Genomic DNA, 20,857 nt, shown 5'->3' with positions numbered 1-20,857 from the left:
CAGGTGACATACTACACTGGCATGAATCCAACATTATTACAGGGAAATGCAGGAATAATTTTGGTGAAGCTCTATGGAGCAGGATGGGGCATGACTCGATGCTCTGATGCAGCAGGTTCCTCCTCGCTACCTGAGAATGCACCGTCAGTTCCAATGAATATGTGTGTGTGTGTGTGTGTGCTGTCTTTTTTTTTATTAGCTCAAGTGTGACTGCATGCTTAGGTGAGGGTGTGTCTCAAACGAGTCGATGTTCCTACTGCAAACAAAAAGCAGGAATTTTGTCGCTTCCCTTTCGTAAGCTCTTGAAATGCATTCCGAATGTACACAGAAGAATGTATGTTAAATTTTGGTGTGACGCATGGTGAGTGATAATGACGCGGCGGAAAATCCAAACCGTGACAGACTTTAATTGCAAGTTAAGTTTGTCACGGTTTAAGTTATTGTCGCGCCTTTGAAAGCTCGCGTCGCGCTCGTGTCGAGCTCGCGTGCGCTGAGCAAGCAGTGGGCGTTTTTTTTTAAGGTGACGCCGAACATCGGTGACGTAGCTATTCTCAGAAAACGAACACTGAAAAGTGGCGCACGATCCAGTTAAAAGAAATTCAGGTCCACGAGCACCACCATGTGCCGCGACAAGGCGCGACACAAACCCACTAGGCGGGGACGGCTTGTTTGGTGTGCCTCACAAAGTTCAACCAATCAGAGCCAGGAGGAGGGTCTTAGCGCTGTCAACCAGTCTCATGTATGCCCTGCTAAATGTGCTAATGGTGGAGAAACAACTTACTGTTACAGAAAAACTGTTTATCCACCGTCATCGGTGGCTATGCTAACTCACCTCAGCATTCACGACAGACTCTGCTAGCTACAGCGTAACAAAGAGAGCGTGAAAGGGGGGAGTTGAGCAGCGCCACGCGGAGGTTGACCGACAGCGCTAAGACCCACCTCCGGGGTCTGATTGGTTGATTGTCTGATTGCTGCCTTCTTCCAGCGCTGGAGCTCAATGTTTTTCACAGATCATGTCGTACTTTCGACATATTTGTTGACGCTTTCAACAAATATGTAAAAAAAAAAAAAAAAAAAAAATCTCTTTTAAAATACTGCAACATTAAGAGTCAAACAAACTAAGTATTTGTAAGTTGTCTCTGGGATTTTTCTGTAGTCAGTTTTGAGAAAAGTAGTTCGAAAATACAAATAATATGGAACACTGCCCCAAATGTATGAACTATACATGTGCAGAGGAAATATCTTTTGCTTGCTTTGGCAATTCCCCGATAATAAAATGAATTTTCAAGGGGAATGAGCAGGGCACTCTTTGTTCTATTTACACACAGAATTTATGCTGCAAAAAACTTTAAGTTGGTTATTATGCTTTGCAGCATAAATATATCGTCTTTGACACACATAAATGGCGTCTTGCTTAGTTTAGTACAGAGGCTTTTTTTTTCCGGCAATATGTTCCCCACAAAAAGGAAAGAGAAATAAACTTTTTGAGATTTCGTCAGGGCAGCCTGGTTCATTAAACCTTTATGTCTTCAGGGCAATAAAACTTCCCCTTCCCAGTCTTTCATCAGAAAGTTTTTCAATATTTTTTTTTTTTTTATAAATATACGGACATCTGTCGTTTATTTAAGCAAGAACGTGCAGAACGAGGATCAATACTAAATATTTGCAGGCGATTTTCGTTCAAATAGATAAAAATCACACGTGAACGATTAACACGGATATTTGATTTAAAGAAAATCAACCTCATTATTCCCAGTACACAGCAGCTGTTTTTTTTAGACAATCCTTAAAAAAGATGTATTTGACTCCATTCGTTGTGCTGTAGGATAGTTCTCTTTTTTCCATTAGCACTTGAAAGCACCACAGATTGAGACGCGCTCTCTGTCCCACCTCTGACGCACCCGGTCAGGTAAGAAAACTTCCCAGCTTTCTTTTCTTTTCTTTTTTTTTTAGCAGTGCGGTCACACAGGTAAACACTCTGAAGATTCTGTCAGTAAAAGTAGGGGGGGGGAGAGAGTTTGACCTCCCTAGGGGTGTCAGGGCTTCCGTAGCCATGGCTGAATCCCAGCTTATGTGCATGGAGGACGGGCACATCGGTGTCAAAGTCCCGGAGTCCAAGCCGGAGTTCTACTACAGCGAGGAGCAGCGTGCTGCCATCGAGGAGCTGCTGAAGAATGGCGACGGCGCCTTCAAGACGCGACTCAAGGAAGACAACGCGAAAGACTTTTTATCCGCGAGGGAAGTCAAAGTTCTCGTGAGCACTTTCAAACAATATGACTCTAACGACACCAGCAGCAGCAGCAGCCAGACGGCGGAACAGGGAGTCGCTGGAACCGACGCGGACTCAGGGGTTCATTCTACCTACTGGCCACTGATGTCGGACACCGAGGTCCCGTCGCTGGACATCGGCTGGCCCAGCGGGGGGTTCTTCAAAGGGGTGACGCGGGTGGCCGTGCACACCCACCCACCCAAAGACAACGGACCGCACATCAAGGAGGTGGTGCGGCGGCTCATCCAGGAGGCGAGCAAGGTGAGGAGAGTCCAGGGACCTAGAGAATAGGGTTACAAAGCGTTATTAGATTTCATTTATGGATCATTTGTTTTACACAATGATGCAAAGCAAAAGATTCAGCTTTTACATTTTCCCATATACATCCAGAAAAAGATGGAAAGCCATTAGGAACAGATGTGCAATGAACAGGACAAAGATGCTTTGGGTCAGTGGGCTGTAGTTTAGTGCCCTCTGAACATAAGTTTTGTTTGGATTGAATATTTCTGCATTATTTCTTGAAAGGGTTTAATCCACTAAACACTACCCCAAAAGTTAATGTATGTTTTTTTGCTTGTTTTTGTGGAGGTTTTTTGTTTGTTTGTTTGTTTTTTTTGCATATTTCATCATGGATCATGGACCTTGAAGCATTCTAAAGGTTTTAGTCATTTTTAAATAATGAAAGGTAAATTAACACTAATGAAATGTTTCTTAGCTAATATAAGCTATACATATAAATATTAGCTATATATTTTTATATAGCTAATATTATTAGCTATAATATTAGCTATATATAAAAAGTAATTAATTAAGTGAGAGCAAATGCTTTTAATGCCAAAGTGTTAGAAATTAAGTCCAAACGTGGGAGTTTCTTTAATACTAAAGGGAAAACTCAGATTTGTATGTCAGCCTTTACAGGAAATCACCTTTTTTACAACTTGAAACATGGGACTTTCTTATCCCTTTTGTTAGTCAGTGGGGTAAAAGAGAGTATTGTGTGACTGTCCTGGCACAAATAATCCAACTTCAAGCCTGAAACTCCAACAGACTTAGAAATATAACATAGTAGGACATTGTATCCAAACAAACTTTGTAGCTTAGCTTACCGAATTCTTTTCCCAGTCATTTTTTAAAAAAAACATTGAGTTGGAATGGTAAGACAAAAAACCCAGCAGAGAAACCATCTGCCCAGGATACACCCACATCTGAAAATCTTACTTCCCTTCATAAGGTGAAGGCCTGTAAGAGTAAACTTTAGCTTTGAGTGATTGTAACATTGTAACTTGTAACTTTGGACTTGAATGAGAGTAACCATGCAACAGGCAGCTGTGGTGTTTACTCATTCAGTGCCGGACCTGAGCTGAGTCATCCGTTCCTCTTGCTCACAGCGAGGCAGTGATGTGTTCCCCCCCTTTGGCCAGCAATGCCTCAGCTTTCCCCTTTAAAAGTGGGTCAGGAGAGTGAAACTCTAATTTATGGTTTTTAGTTTTTATTGTTTTATTACCTAGCTTATCTCCACACTTTCCTGGAACACTTTTGAAGTCCCACCCTTGTCTTTTTCCTTTGTCTTCATTCCCATTTCGTCTTCTGTTGTTTAATGTGCCCATTTGGCTTTCACTTTATTTGCCTCAGTGGTTCTGACTTGCTTGCTAACATTCTTACAATTGTTTTTTTGACAACTTCCTGATTGAAAATGACAACATATTACTGGTTTTCTAAGTGGTAAGGCAACCATTTGCTTGATATAAAGGCAGTGACTTGCAATGTCTTTCACTGCCTAATCATTTGCATGTCTTCCAGTTATTATGTTAGCTATGTAGGTAACAACTGGTTCAAAGTTTTAATTTACTAACTTTGGGTTGTAACCCCAGGAAGAATAACCTGGCTTGTTCTTAGGGTTCTAAGAATAACTCAGAGTAATAGTAGTGTATGCTTCTTCTTCTTCTTTTATTGTATTTCTATATTTTACATGATGTCGGCGCATCTTTTTTAGGTATTAAAAAGCCTTAAACTCATGTATCTAAAATTAAGGCCTAAATATGTCTTGAATTCATTTTAAAAAGTGTAAGTTGGCCTTAAATACAGTAATCACAGGTCTTAAATGTTATCTCGGCAACACTGTTTAATCTTTTATATTAGATATAGTTTATTTTTGGCAAACGTTTGAGTCGCACGCAGACATATTCTTTCCGTTCTGTGATTTGAGGCTACCGCTAACTAGCCTCAAATCACACTCTAAGGCTAATATAGGCTAGCTAGCTAGCTAGCTTTTTTTGCATCTTAGTGTAAATTTAATGCCACATGGCTGAGCGACGTTTGCCTTGGCCACTGGCTCTCTTCTGTTGCCAACCATACGATGTTACGTGAATTCTGTGTAAAAAAGAAAAAGCTTGGCACTGCTACTATATAAAATATGATGTATTATTTTATACATTTCTGTCATGATACAGGTCTTAAATTTCATCCATAATGGTATTAAAACATTTTTTAATAGGCTTAAATTTTAGTAAGGCTTTTAGTAACACTGTAAGGTGTTTGCTATGAAAATACATTTTCCTAATAAAAAATAGGAAAATAGAAACTGGTAAGTTTCTGTTTAAACCTGCCAGAAACTAAGCCAGTCAGCAAAATTTTGACTTTACAACAGAAAACACACACACTGAAAAGTGATATAGAATCAAAGTACATATTTGTAAGACTTATATGCACAATACTTTATTGTGTATATTTCTCTTGTACTTGTTTTGTTTGTTTGATTGCAATAGATAAAGCGCAACTGTCTGCAGGCCGTAACTTGTTGCTCAATTTATTACCCTAAGCAAGCCTGCTCAGCATTTTTCCTTTGAGCAGAACCAGCAGGCCTTTTCTCCCAAACAGGAAAAAAAAACAAGAAAACACTGGCATTTAAAGGGAAATTGTTTCCGTGACGTCACTTGTCTCCCGCTCTTTTCCTGCTAGCTTGTGCGGAGCATGTTCAAACATGTCTTCAAACTACTTTTGCTTGTTTTTCAAGCATTTACTTTTCGATGGATACTTGCTATGTATTGTAACTTCTAAGCATCTATTTACTTTTTACTGGGTGAAAGCTAAACCTGTAGTTGTTACGACCCATATAGAAAAAAAAGGCACATGGTTTTTACACAACAGATGGATTTAGGACTTAAAATAGTTTTGTAGTTAAAAGATTCATCTGCAGCATTGGCAAATCTGTCTAAAAGAAACCAGCAGAAGGAGGTGTGTACTTTAAATCTTTATTTTGAACAAATAAAATATCAGAAAAAAACTAGAAAATTTCGGAAGAAATTTAGCCGGGGCCTGCCAAGGCGCGGCCGTGGGGTTCGGGCCCGGCGTCGTCACGCCGGAAATTGGCATCGACGCTAAAGAACGCCGCTACGTAATCAGTGGCACGCGGAGAACCGCAAGAACGTTAAGTGAGGCGGACGTGCACCACTCGGTACGATTTAAAATGTTGTCAAGGCTTTTATTTTGGAAGTTTTGTTAAACTTCATTTCAAAGGGCCAAACTAATCCCATGCGTAATAGTCCTTGGGTTAAAATAGTTATATAATGCTCAAAACACAAGTAGCTGATGTAAAAATATTCAAGGCTTTTATTTTGAAATTTTCAGTATGCTTCATTTTAAAGTTCCGAACTAATACCACGTGTAACAGTGCTTTGGATGAAAAAGTCAAATAAAGCCAAAAAGAGCAATTACGTCATGTAAAAATATTCAAGGCTTTTATTTTGAAATTTTCAGTATGCTTCATTTCAAAGGGCCAAACTAATACCATTTGTAACAGTGCTTTGGATGAAAAAGTCAAATAAAGCCAAAAAGAGCAATTACATGATGTAAAAATATTCAAGGCTTTTATTTTGAAATTTTCAGTATGCTTCATTTCAAAGGGCCAAACTAATACCATGTGTAACAGTGCTTTGGATGAAAAAGTCAAATAAAGCCAAAAAGAGCAATTACTTCATGTAAAAAATATTCAAGGCTTTTATTTTGGAATTTTCAGTATGCTTCATTTCAAAGGGCCAAACTAATACCATGTGTAACAGTGCTTTGGATGAAAAAGTCAAATAAAGCCAAAAAGAGCAATTACATGATGTAAAAATATTCAAGGCTTTTATTTTGAAATTAGTATTATGCTCCATTTTAAAGTTCCGAACTAATCCCATGTGTAACAGTGCTTTGGATGAAAAAGTCATACAAAGCCAAAAACAGCAATTGCATGATGTAAAAATATTCAAGGCTTTTATTTTGAAATTATTATTATGCTCCATTTTAAAGTTCCAAACTAATCCCATGTGTAACAGTGCTTTGGATGAAAAAGTCATATACGGCCAAAAAAAGCAATTACATGATGTAAAAATATTCAAGGCTTTTATTTTGAAATTTTCAGTATGCTTCATTTCAGAGGGCCAAACTAATACCACGTGTAACAGTGCTTTGGATGAAAAAGTCACATAAAGCCAAAAAACAGCAATTACCTGATGTAAAAATATTCAAGGCTTTTATTTTGAAATTATTATTATGCTCCATTTTAAAGTTCCGAACTAATCCCATGTGTAACATAGCTTTGGATGAAAAAGTCATATACGGCCAAAAAGAGCAATTACGTCATGTAAAATATTCAAGGCTTTTATTTTGAAATTTTCAGTATGCTTAATTTTAAAGTTCCAAACTAATCCCATGTGTAACAGTGCTTTGGATGGAAAAGTCAAATAAAGCCAAAAAGAGCAATTACGTCATGTAAAAATATTCAGGGCTTTTATTTTGAAATTTTCAATATGCTTAATTTTAAAGTTCCAAACTAATCCCATGTGTAACAGTTACCGAGTTAAATCAGTTATATACAGCCCATAGCAGCAAGTAGTTGTAAAGGCCAGTTCTCAGTCCTGATCTGTTTCAACTGAGGATAGATAGAACTACAACGACGCGTATTTGTAGTCCTAACCACCAGCCAATAGCCTCTTGAGTTCCGTTGCCATGGTAAATAATGGTCTCAGCAGGTGTGAGCTGTGAGTCATACATGCTCAAACACACAATTGTGTGTTTGAGCCAACACGTTTTACTGAAAAAAAACATTGGAAACAAATCCTTCCTGTTCGGGAACCGTAATACATATTCGAAAAGCGTTTAAAGCGTATCAGAGGCCTATGTGTCTTCTGCGATAGTCCTGAGATTCATATCTGTACCTCACTCAGAACATTTACAGCGATGAGAGAAAGAAATGTTGTGCCCAGATCTGAAATTCTATTCAAATACATGGGAGAGAGCCTCAGACAGCCTCAGAAAATCCTGTCGCATGACTTTGCTCTGAAGCACCGTGACAGAAAACCGTACGATCTAGATAAATTTCGAAAAGATTTTACCGGAGCAGACAGGCGTATCAATGTCTGGGCCGATTTTGATACTAATCGTGCGATATTTGTGGGCGTGATGGCGATTTCAAAAATGATTTGGGTTGAAAAAGTTGTCTTGATCTCTCACTCTAATCCGCGAGAGAAGCACTCTAACTTTAGGAAAAATGAGAAACTTTGGGTCGCTTAGAGGCAAATTGTGGACAAACCGTAACTGGTATCGACGAGCCGTCTTCACTTTGGAAGAGATCACAGACGTATCTACAAAATGAAATTTGAATGGCATTTCTAGGTGAATTTGTGACGACACAGCAAATCCTCAAAAATAGGGTATTTCTAGGATTTTGCCCATTGACTTATAATGGGTTTTTTTTCGTAGTTTTTTGCGAATTATGTCGCCACGTTAATCCCGAATCCCACCAAAAGTAATAGCTGGAATGGCGTGAATTTTCTGCATGTTTTGATACCTCTTTTGTAGGTGTGCACCCAGCGGTATGAGCCGCATTAACGGTTACGGATGAAAAATAAAGAATAACTAGAAAATTTCGGAAGAAATTTAGCCGGGGCCTGCCAAGGCGCGCCCGTGGGGTTCGGGCCCGGCGTCGTCGCGCCACAAATCGGCGTCGACGCTAAAGAACGCCGCGACGTAATCAGTGGCACGCGGAGAACCCCAAGAACGTTAAGTGAGGCGGACGTGCACCATTCGGTACGATTGAAAATGTTGTCAAGGCTTTTATTTTGGAAGTTTTGTTAAACTTCATTTCAAAGGGACAAACTAATCCCATGCGTAACAGTCCTTGGGTTAAAATAGTTATATAATGCTCAAAACACAAGTAGCTGATGTAAAAATATTCAAGGCTTTTATTTTGAAATTTTCAGTATGCTTCATTTCAAAGGGCCGAACTAATACCACGTGTAACAGTGCTTTGGATGAAAAAGTCAAATAAAGCCAAAAACAGCAATTACCTGATGTAAAAATATTCAAGGCTTTTATTTTGAAATTATTATTATGCTCCATTTTAAAGTTCCGAACTAATCCCATGTGTAACATTGCTTTGGATGAAAAAGTCATATACGGCCAAAAAGAGCAATTACGTCATATAAAATATTCAAGGCTTTTATTTTGGAAGTTTTGTTAAACTTCATTTCAAAGGGCCAAACTAATCCCATGCGTAATAGTCCTTGGGTTAAAATAGTTATATAATGCTCAAAACACAAGTAGCTGATGTAAAAATATTCAAGGCTTTTATTTTGAAATTTTCAGTATGCTTCATTTTAAAGTTCCGAACTAATACCACGTGTAAGAGTGCTTTGGATGAAAAAGTCAAATAAAGCCAAAAAGAGCAATTACGTCATGTAAAAATATTCAAGGCTTTTATTTTGAAATATTTGTTAAGCTTCATTTCAAAGGGCCAAACTAATACCACGTGTAACAGTGCTTTGGATGAAAAAGTCACATAAAGCCAAAAACAGCAATTACCTGATGTAAAAATATTCAAGGCTTTTATTTTGAAATTATTATTATGCTCCATTTTAAAGTTCCGAACTAATCCCATGTGTAACAGTTACTGAGTTAAATCAGTTATATACAGCCCATAGCAGCAGGTAGTTCTAAAGGCCAGTTCTCAGTCCTGATCTGTTTCAACTGAGGATAGATAGAACTACAGCGATGCGAATTTGTAGTCCAAACCAGCAGCCAATAGCCTCTTGAGATCCGTTGCTATGGTAAATAATGGTCTCAGCAGGTGTGAGCTCTGAGCTCTGAGCTCTCAAACACACAATTGTGTGTTTGAGCAAACACGTTTTACTGACAAAAAAGCATTGGAAACAAATCCTTCCTGGTCGGGAACCGTAATACATATTCGAAAAGCGTTTTAAGCGTATGACAGTTCAATGTGTCTTCTGCGATAGTCCCGAGATTCATATCTGTACCTCACTCAGAACATTTACAGCGATGAGAGAAAGAAATGTTGTGCCCAGATATGAACCTAGATCGGCTGTCACTCTAATTTGAGCAAAAATGAGAAACTTTGGGTCGCTTAGAGGCAAATTGTGGACAAACCGTAACTGGTATCGACGAGCCGTCTTCACTTTCGAAGAGATCACAGACGTATCTACAAAATGAAATTTGAATGGCATTTCTAGGTGAATTTGTGACGACACAGCAAATCCTCAAAAATAGGGTATTTCCAGGATTTTTCCCATTGAGTTATAATGGGGTTTTTTTCGTAGTTTTTTGCGAATTATGTCGCCACGTTAAGCCCAAATCCCACCAGAAGTAATAGCTGGAATGGCGTGAATTTTCTGCACGTTTTGATACCTCATTTGTAGGTGTGCACCCAGCGGTATGAGCCGCATTAACGGTTACGGAAGAAAAATAAAGAATAATAATAATAATAATAAAGAAACTTTTCTTGGGAGAATAGCAATAGGTTCCTGCCATTGCTTTGCATGGCAGGCCCCAACTAGAAAATTTCGGAAGAAATTTAGCCGGGGCCTGCCAAGGCGCGCCCGTGGGGGTTGGGCCCGGCGTCGTCACGCCACAAATCGGCATCGACGCTAAAGGACGCCGCAACGTAATCAATGGCACCCGGAGAACCGCAAGAACGTTAAGCGAGGCGGACGTGCACCATTCAGTACGATTTAAAATTTTTGTCAAGGCTTTTATTTTGGAAGTTTTGTTAAACTTCTTTTCAAAGGGCCAAACTAATCCCATGCGTAATAGTCATTGGGTTAAATCAGTTATATAATGCTCAACAGAGCAATTATCTGATTTAAAAATATTCAAGGCTTTTATTTTGAAATTTTCAGTATGCTTCATTTCAGAGGGCCAAACTATTCCATTGTGTAACAGTGCTTTGGATGAAAGAGTCATATACGGCTAAAAAGAGCAATTACATGATGTACAAATATTCAAGGCTTTTATTTTGAAATTATTATTATGCTCCATTTTAAAGTTCCGAACTAATCCCATGCGTAACAGTGCTTTGGATGAAAAAGTCATACAAAGCCAAAAACAGCAATTACCTGATGTAAAAATATTCAAGGCTTTTATTTTGAAATTATTATTATGCTCCATTTTAAAGTTCCGAACTAATCCCATGTGTAACAGTGCTTTGGATGAAAAAGTCATATACGACCAAAAAGAGCAATTACATGATGTACAAATATTCAAGGCTTTTATTTTGAAATTATTATTATGCTCCATTTTAAAGTTCCGAACTAATCCCATGCGTAACAGTGCTTTGGATGAAAAAGTCATATACGGCCAAAAAGAGCAATTACATGATGTAAAAATATTCAAGGCTTTTATTTTGAAATTATTATTATGCTCCATTTTAAAGTTCCGAACTAATCCCATGTGTAACAGTGCTTTGGATGAAAAAGTCATATACGGCCAAAAAGAGCAATTACATGATGTAAAAATATTCAAGGCTTTTATTTTGAAATTATTATTATGCTCCATTTTAAAGTTCCGAACTAATCCCATGCGTAACAGTGCTTTGGATGAAAAAGTCATACAAAGCCAAAAACAGCAATTACCTGATGTAAAAATATTCAAGGCTTTTATTTTGAAATTATTATTATGCTTCATTTTAAAGTTCCGAACTAATCCCATGCGTAACAGTGCTTTGGATGAAAAAGTCATATACGGCCAAAAAGAGCAATTACATGATGTACAAATATTCAAGGCTTTTATTTTGAAATTATTATTATGCTCCATTTTAAAGTTCCGAACTAATCCCATGCGTAACAGTGCTTTGGATGAAAAAGTCATATACGGCCAAAAAGAGCAATTACATGATGTACAAATATTCAAGGCTTTTATTTTGAAATTATTATTATGCTCCATTTTAAAGTTCCGAACTAATCCCATGCGTAACAGTGCTTTGGATGAAAAAGTCATATACGGCCAAAAAGAGCAATTACATGATGTACAAATATTCAAGGCTTTTATTTTGAAATTATTATTATGCTCCATTTTAAAGTTCCGAACTAATCCCATGCGTAACAGTGCTTTGGATGAAAAAGTCATATACGGCCAAAAAGAGCAATTACATGATGTAAAAATATTCAAGGCTTTTATTTTGATATTATTATTATGCTCCATTTTAAAGTTCCGAACTAATCCCATGTGTAACAGTGCTTTGGATGAAAAAGTCATATACGGCCAAAAAGAGCAATTACATGATGTAAAAATATTCAAGGCTTTTATTTTGAAATTATTATTATGCTCCATTTTAAAGTTCCGAATTAATCCCATGTGTAACAGTGCTTTGGATGAAAAAGTCATATACGGCCAAAAAGAGCAATTACATGATGTAAAAATATTCAAGGCTTTTATTTTGAAATTATTATTATGCTCCATTTTAAAGTTCCGAACAAATCCCATGTGTAACAGTGCTTTGGATGAAAAAGTCATATACGGCCAAAAAGAGCAATTACATGACGTAAAAATATTCAAGGCTTTTATTTTGAAATTTTCAGTATGCTTCATTTCAGAGGGCCAAACTATTCCATTGTGTAACAGTGCTTTGGATAAAAAAGTCACATAAAGCCAAAAAGCGCAATTACCTGATGTAAAAATATTCAAGGCTTTTATTTTGAAATTATTATTATGCTCCATTTTAAAGTTCCGAACTAATCCCATGTGTAACATTGCTTTGGATGAAAAAGTCAAATAAAGCTCAAAAGAGCAATTACATGATGTAAAAATATTCAAGGCTTTTATTTTGAAATTTTTGTTAAGCTTCATTTTAAAGTTCAAAACTAATCCCATGTGTAACAGTGCTTTGGATGAAAACGTCATATACGGCCAAAAAAAGCAATTACATTATGTAAAAATATTCAAGGCTTTTATTTTGAAATTATTATTATGCTCCATTTTAAAGTTCCGAACTAATCCCATGTGTAACATTGCTTTGGATGAAAAAGTCATATACGGCCAAAAAGAGCAATTACATGACGTAAAAATATTCAAGGCTTTTATTTTGAAATTTTCAGTATGCTTCATTTCAGAGGGCCAAACTATTCCATTGTGTAACAGTGCTTTGGATAAAAAAGTCACATAAAGCCAAAAAGCGCAATTACCTGATGTAAAAATATTCAAGGCTTTTATTTTGAAATTATTATTATGCTCCATTTTAAAGTTCCGAACTAATCCCATGTGTAACAGTGCTTTGGATGAAAAAGTCAAATAAAGCTCAAAAGAGCAATTACATGATGTAAAAATATTCAAGGCTTTTATTTTGAAATTTTTGTTAAGCTTCATTTTAAAGTTCAAAACTAATCCCATGTGTAACAGTGCTTTGGATGAAAACGTCATATACGGCCAAAAAAAGCAATTACATTATGTAAAAATATTCAAGGCTTTTATTTTGAAATTATTATTATGCTCCATTTTAAAGTTCCGAACTAATCCCATGTGTAACATTGCTTTGGATGAAAAAGTCATATACGGCCAATAAGAGCAATTACGTCATGTAAAATATTCAAGGCTTTTATTTTGAAATTATTATTATGCTCCATTTTAAAGTTCCAAACTAATCCCATGTGTAACATTGCTTTGGATGAAAAAGTCATATACGGCCAAAAAGAGCAATTACGTCATGTAAAATATTCAAGGCTTTTATTTTGAAATTTTCAGTATGCTCAATTTTAAAGTTCCAAACTAATCCCATGTGTAACAGTTACTGAGTTAAATCAGTTATATACAGCCCATAGCAGCAGGTAGTTCTAAAGGCCAGTTCTCAGTCCTGATCTGTTTCAACTGAGGATAGATAGAACTACAATGATGCGTATCTGTAGTCCAAATCAGCAGCCAATAGCCTCTTGAGTTCCGTTGCTATGGCAAATAATGGTCTCAGCAGGTGTGAGCTCTGAGCGCTGAGCTGTCAAACACACAATTGTGTGTTTGAGCAAACACATTTTACTGACAAAAAAGCATTGTAAACAAATCCTTCTTGTTCGGGAACCGTAATACATATTCGAAAAGCGTTTGCAGCGTATGACAGTTCAATGTGTCTTCTGCGATAGTCCCGAGATTCATATCTGTACCTCACTCAGAACATTTACAGCGATGAGAGAAAGAAATGTTGTGCCCAGGTCTGAACCTACATCGGTTGTCACTCTAATTTGAGCAAAAATGAGAAAGTTTGGGTCGCTTAGAGGCAAATTGTGGACAAACCGTAACTGGTATCGACGAGCCGTCTTCACTTTCGAAGAGATCACAGACGTATCTACAAAATGAAATTTGAATGGCATTTCTAGGTGAATTTGTGACGACACAGCAAATCCTCAAAAATAGGGTATTTCTAGGATTTTTCCCATTGAGTTATAATGGGGTTTTTTTCGCAGTTTTTTGCGAATTATGTCGCCACGTTAAGCCCAAATCCCACCAAAAATAATAGCTCCAATGGCGTGAATTTTCTGCACGTTTTGATACCTCATTTGTAGGTGTGCACCCAGCGGTATGAGCCGCATTAACGGTTACGGAAGAAAAATAAAGAATAAAGAGACACCTTGTTGGGTGTAGAGTAATAGGTTCCTGCCATTGCTTTGCATGGCAGGCCCCAATAATAATAACTAGAAAAACAAAATTTCTGAAGAAATTTAGCCGGGGCCTGCCAAGGCGCGCCCGTGGGGTATGGGCCCGGCGTCGTCACGCTACAAATTGGCATCGACGCTAAAGAACGCCGCAACGTAATCAGTGGGACGCGGAGAATCGCAAGAACATTAAGTAAGGCGGACGTGCACCATTCAGTATGATTTAAAATTTTTGTCAAGGCTTTTATTTTGGAAGTTTTGTTAAACTTCATTTCAAAGGGCCAAACTAATCCCATGCGTAATAGTCATTGGGTTAAATCAGTTATATAATGCTCAACAGAGCAATTAGCTGATTTAAAAATATTCAAGGGTTTTATTTTGAAATTTGCAGTATGCTTCATTTCAGAGGGCCAAACTATTCCATTGTGTAACAGTGCTTTGGATAAAAAAGTCATATAAAGCCAAAAAGCGCAATTACCTGATGTAAAAATATTCAAGGCTTTTATTTTGAAATTATTATTATGCTCCATTTGAAAGTTCCGAACTAATCCCATGTGTAACAGTGCTTTGGATGAAAAAGTCATATACGGCCAAAAAGAGCAATTACCTGATGTAAAAATTTTCAAGGCTTTTATTTTGAAATTATTATTATGCTCCATTTTAAAGTTCCGAACGAATCCCATGTGTAACAGTGCTTTGGATGAAAAAGTCATACAAAGCCAAAAAGAGCAATTACATGATGTAAAAATATTCAAGGCTTTTATTGTGAAATTTTTGTTAAGCTTCATTTTAAAGTTCAAAACTAATTCCATGTGTAACAGTTACTGAGTTAAATCAGTTATATACAGCCCATAGCAGCAAGTAGTTATAAAGGCCAGTTAAGTCCTGATCTGTTTCAACTGAGGATAGATAGAACTACAATGATGCGTATTTGTAGTCCAAATCAGCAGCCAATAGCCTCTTGAGATCCGTTGCTATGTTAAATAAGTTTCACACCAAGGTGTGAAGTGTTAGTGAAAGAGCCTGAGAGCCTCAGAAAATCCTGTCGCATGACTTTGCTCTGAAGCACCGTGACAGAAAACCGTACGGTCTAGATAAATTTCGAAAACATTTTACCGGAGCAGACAGGCGTATCAATGTCAGGACCGATTTTGATACTAATCGTGCGATATTTGTGGCCGTGATGGCGATTTCAAAAATGATTTGGGTGGAAAAAGTTGTCTTGATCTCTCACTCTAATCAGCGAGAGAAGCACTCTAACTTTAGGAAAAATGAGAAACTTTGGGTCGCTTAGAGACAAATTGTGGACAAACCGTAACTGGTATCGACGAGCCGTCTTCACTTTCGAAGAGATCACAGACGTATCTACAAAATGAAATTTGAATGGCATTTCTAGGTGAATTCGTGACGACACAGAAAATCCTCAAAAATAGGGTATTTCCAGGATTTTTCCCATTGACTTATAATGGGGTTTTTTTCGTAGTTTTTTGCGAATTATGTCGCCATGTTCATCCCGAATCCCACCAAAAGTAATAGCTGGAATGGCGTGAATTTTCTGCAGGTTTTGATACCTCTTTTGTAGGTGTGCACGCAGCGGTATGAGCCGCATTAACGGTTACGGAAGAAAAATAAAGAATTATAATAATAACTAGAAAATTTCGGAAGAAATTTAGCCGGGGCCTGCCAAGGCGCGCCCGTGGGGTTCGGGCCCGGCGTCGTCACGCCACAAATCGACGTCGACGCCAAAGAACGCCGCGACGTAACCAGTGGCACGCGGAGAACCGCAAGAACGTTAAGCGAGGCGGACGTGCACCATTCGGTACGATTTAAAATGTTGTCAAGGCTTTTATTTTGGAAGTTTCAGTATGCTTCATTTCAAAGGGCCAAACTAATCCCATGCGTAATAGTCCTTGGGTTAAAATAGTTATATAATGCTCAAAACACAAGTAGCTGATGTAAAAATATTCAAGGCTTTTATTTTGGAATTTTCAGTATGCTTCATTTCAAAAGGGCCAAACTAATACCACGTGTAACAGTGCTTTGGATGAAAAAGTCAAATAAAGCCAAAAAGAGCAATTACCTGATGTAAAAATATTCAAGGCTTTTATTTTGAAATTATTATTATGCTCCATTTCAAAGTTCCGAACTAATCCCATGTGTAACAGTGCTTTGGATGAAAAAGTCATATACGGCCAAAAAGAGCAATTACATGATGTAAAAATATTCAAGGCTTTTATTTTGAAATTTTCAGTATGCTTCATTTCAGAGGGCCAAACTATTCCATTGTGTAACAGTGCTTTGGATAAAAAAGTCAAATAAAGCCAAAAAGAGCAATTACGTCATGTAAAATATTCAAGGCTTTTATTTTGAAATTTTCAGTATGCTTAATTTTAAAGTTCCAAACTAATGCCATGTGTAACAGTGCTTTGGATGAAAAAGTCAAATAAAGCCAAAAAAGAGCAATTACGTCATGTAAAATATTCAAGGCTTTTATTTTGAAATTTTCAGTATGCTTAATTTTAAAGTTCCAAACTAATGCCATGTGTAACAGTGCTTTGGATGAAAAAGTCAAATAAAGCCAAAAAGAGCAATTACGTCATGTAAAAATATTCAGGGCTTTTATTGTGAAATGTTCAATATGCTTAATTTTAAAGTTCAAAACTAATCCCATGTGTAACAGTGCTTTGGATGAAAAAGTCAAATAAAGCCAAAAAAGAGCAATTACGTCATGTAAAATATTCAAGGCTTTTATTTTGAAATTTTCAGTATGCTTAATTTTAAAGTTCCAAACTAATGCCATGTGTAACAGTGCTTTGGATGAAAAAGTCAAATAAAGCCAAAAAGAGCAATTACGTCATGTAAAAATATTCAGGGCTTTTATTGTGAAATGTTCAATATGCTTAATTTTAAAGGTCAAAACTAATCCCATGTGTAACAGTGCTTTGGATGAAAAAGTCACACAAAGCCAAAAACAGCAATTGCATGATGTAAAAATATTCAAGGCTTTTATTTTGAAATTATTATTATGCTCCATTTTAAAGTTCCAAACTAATCCCATGTGTAACAGTGCTTTGGATGAAAAAGTCATATACGGCCAAAAAAAGCAATTACATGATGTAAAAATATTCAAGGCTTTTATTTTGAAATTTTCAATATGCTTCATTTCAGAGGGCCAAACTAATACCACGTGTAACAGTGCTTTGGATGAAAAAGTCACATAAAGCCAAAAAGAGCAATTACCTGATGTAAAAATATTCAAGGCTTTTATTTTGAAATTTTCAGTATGCTTAATTTTAAAGTTCCGAACTAATCCCATGTGTAACAGTGCTTTGGATGAAAAAGTCATATAAAGCCAAAAACAGCAATTACATGATGTAAAAATATTCAAGGCTTTTATTTTGAAATTGTCAGTATGCTTAATTTTAAAGTTCTGAACTAATACCACGTGTAACAGTGCTTTGGATGAAAAAGTCAAATAAAGCCAAAAAGAGCAATTACGTCATGTAAAAATATTCAGGGCTTTTATTGTGAAATGTTCAATATGCTTAATTTTAAAGTTCAAAACTAATCCCATGTGTAACAGTGCTTTGGATGAAAAAGTCAAATAAAGCCAAAAAAGAGCAATTACGTCATGTAAAATATTCAAGGCTTTTATTTTGAAATTTTCAGTATGCTTAATTTTAAAGTTCCAAACTAATGCCATGTGTAACAGTGCTTTGGATGAAAAAGTCACATAAAGCCAAAAACAGCAATTACCTGATGTAAAAATATTCAAGGCTTTTATTTTGAAATTTTCAGTTTGCTTCATTTTAAAGTTCTGAACTAATACCACGTGTAAGAGTGCTTTGGATGAAAAAGTCAAATAAAGCCAAAAAGAGCAATAACATGATGTAAAAATATTCAAGGCTTTTATTTTGAAATTTTCAGTTTGCTTCATTTTAAAGTTCTGAACTAATACCACGTGTAAGAGTGCTTTGGATGAAAAAGTCAAATAAAGCCAAAAAGAGCAATTACGTCATGTAAAAATATTCAAGGCTTTTATTTTGAAATTATTATTCTCCATTTTAAAGTTCCAAAGTAATCCCATGTGTAACAGTGCTTTGGATGAAAACGTCAAATAAAGCCAAAAAGAGCAATTACGTCATGTAAAAATATTGAGGGCTTTTATTTTGAAATTTTCAATATGCTTAATTGTAAAGTTCCAAACTAATCCCATGTGTAACAGTGCTTTGGATGAAAAAGTCACATACCGCCAAAAAAAGCAATTACGTCATGTAAAATATTCAAGGCTTTTATTTTGAAATTTTCAGTATGCTTAATTTTAAAGTGCCAAACTAATCCCATGTGTAACAGTTACTGAGTTAAATCAGTTATATACAGGCCATAGCAGTTCTAAAGGCCAGTTCAGTCCTGATCTGTTTCAACTGAGTATTCCACTATATATAGAACTACAATGATGCGTATCTGTAGTCCAAATCAGCAGCCAATAGCCTCTTGAGTTCCGTTGCTATGGTAAATAATGGTCTCAGCAGGTGTGAGCTCTGAGCTCTGAGCTCTCAAACACACAAGTGTGTTTGAGCAAACACGTTTTACTGAAAAAAAGCATTGGAAACAAATCCTTCTTGTTCGGGAACCGTAATACATATTCGAAAAGCGTTTTAAGCGTATGACAGTTCAATGTGTCTTCTGCGATAGTCCCGAGATTCATATCTGTACCTCACTCAGAGCATTTACAGCGATGAGAGAAAGAAATGTTGTGCCCAGATCTGAACCTACATCGGCTGTCACTCTAATTTGAAGAAAAATGAGAAACTTTGGGTCGCTTAGAGGCAAATTGTGGACAAACCGTAACTGGTATCGACGAGCCGTCTTCACTTTTGAAGAGATCACAGACGTATCTACAAAATGAAATTTGAATGGCATTTCTAGGTGAATTTGTGACGACACAGCAAATCCTCAAAAATAGGGTATTTCTAGGATTTTTCCCATTGAGTTATAATGGGGTTTTTTTCGTAGTTTTTTGCGAATTATGTCGCCACGTTAACCCCAAATCCCACCACAAGTAATAGCTCCAATGGCGTGAATTTTCTGCACGTTTTGATACCTCATTTGTAGGTGTGCACCCAGCGGTATGAGCCGCATTAACGGTTACGGAAGAAAAATAAAGTTCTATAATAATAACTAGAAAATTTCGGAAGAAATTTAGACGGGGCCTGCCAAGGCGCGCCCGTGGGGTTCGGGCCCGGCGTCGTCACGCCACAAATCGACGTCGACGCCAAAGAACGCCGCAACGTAACCAGTGGCACGCGGAGAACCGCAAGAACGTTAAGCGAGGCGGACGTGCACCATTCGGTACGATTTAAAATGTTGTCAAGGCTTTTATTTTGGAAGTTTCAGTATGCTTCATTTCAAAGGGCCAAACTAATCCCATGCGTAATAGTCCTTGGGTTAAAATAGTTATATAATGCTCAAAACACAAGTAGCTGATGTAAAAATATTCAAGGCTTTTATTTTGGAATTTTCAGTATGCTTCATTTCAAAAGGGCCAAACTAATACCACGTGTAACAGTGCTTTGGATGAAAAAGTCAAATAAAGCCAAAAAGAGCAATTACCTGATGTAAAAATATTCAAGGCTTTTATTTTGAAATTATTATTATGCTCCATTTCAAAGTTCCGAACTAATCCCATGTGTAACAGTGCTTTGGATGAAAAAGTCATATACGGCCAAAAAGAGCAATTACATGATGTAAAAATATTCAAGGCTTTTATTTTGAAATTTTCAGTATGCTTCATTTCAGAGGGCCAAACTATTCCATTGTGTAACAGTGCTTTGGATAAAAAAGTCACATAAAGCCAAAAACAGCAATTACCTGATGTAACAACATTCAAGGCTTTTATTTTGAAATTATTATTATGCTCCATTTTAAAGTTCCGAACTAATCCCATGTGTAACATTGCTTTGGATGAAAAAGTCATACAAAGCCAAAAACAGCAATTGCATGATGTAAAAATATTCAAGGCTTTTATTTTGAAATTATTATTATGCTCCATTTTAAAGTTCCGAACTAATACCATGTGTAACAGTGCTTTGGATGAAAAAGTCACATAAAGCCAAAAACAGCAATTACCTGATGTAACAACATTGAAGGCTTTTATTTTGAAATTATTATTATGCTCCATTTTAAAGTTCCGAACTAATCCCATGTGTAACATTGCTTTGGATGAAAAAGTCATATACGGCCAAAAAGAGCAATTACATGATGTAAAAATATTCAAGGCTTTTATTTTGAAATTATTATTATGCTCCATTTTAAAGTTCCGAACTAATCCCATGTGTAACAGTGCTTTGGATGAAAAAGTCACACAAAGCCAAAAACAGCAATTGCATGATGTAAAAATATTCAAGGCTTTTATTTTGAAATTATTATTGTGCTCCATTTTAAAGTTCCGAACGAATCCCATGTGTAACAGTGCTTTGGATGAAAAAGTCATACAAAGCCAAAAAGAGCAATTACCTGATGTAAAAATATTCAAGGCTTTTATTTTGAAATTATTATTATGCTTAATTTTAAAGTTCCGAACTAATCCCATGTGTAACAGTGCTTTGGATGAAAAAGTCATACAAAGCCAAAAACAGCAATTGCATGATGTAAAAATATTCAAGGCTTTTATTTTGAA

At 36.6% G+C, this 20,857-nt stretch overlaps 1 protein-coding gene across 1 annotated transcript in view; it reads left to right on the top strand.

Moving 5' to 3' along the window:
• The first annotated feature begins 1,863 nt into the window (after window positions 1-1,863).
• fam83fb (family with sequence similarity 83 member Fb) overlaps window positions 1,864-20,857 on the top strand; it is a 40,274-nt gene continuing 21,280 nt past the window's right edge. Inside the window, exon 1 of the mRNA XM_032564048.1 lies at window positions 1,864-2,530. Coding sequence (XP_032419939.1) covers window positions 2,054-2,530 — 477 coding nt within the window. The 5' untranslated portion in view covers window positions 1,864-2,053. The remainder of the gene's footprint in view (window positions 2,531-20,857) is intronic.

This window comes from Xiphophorus hellerii, chromosome 5, assembly GCF_003331165.1.
Source record: "Xiphophorus hellerii strain 12219 chromosome 5, Xiphophorus_hellerii-4.1, whole genome shotgun sequence".
Taxonomy (NCBI): Eukaryota; Metazoa; Chordata; class Actinopteri; order Cyprinodontiformes; family Poeciliidae; genus Xiphophorus; species Xiphophorus hellerii.
The sequence above is the reverse complement of the archived record's forward strand: the minus strand, read 5'-3'. Positions and strand labels throughout refer to the sequence as shown.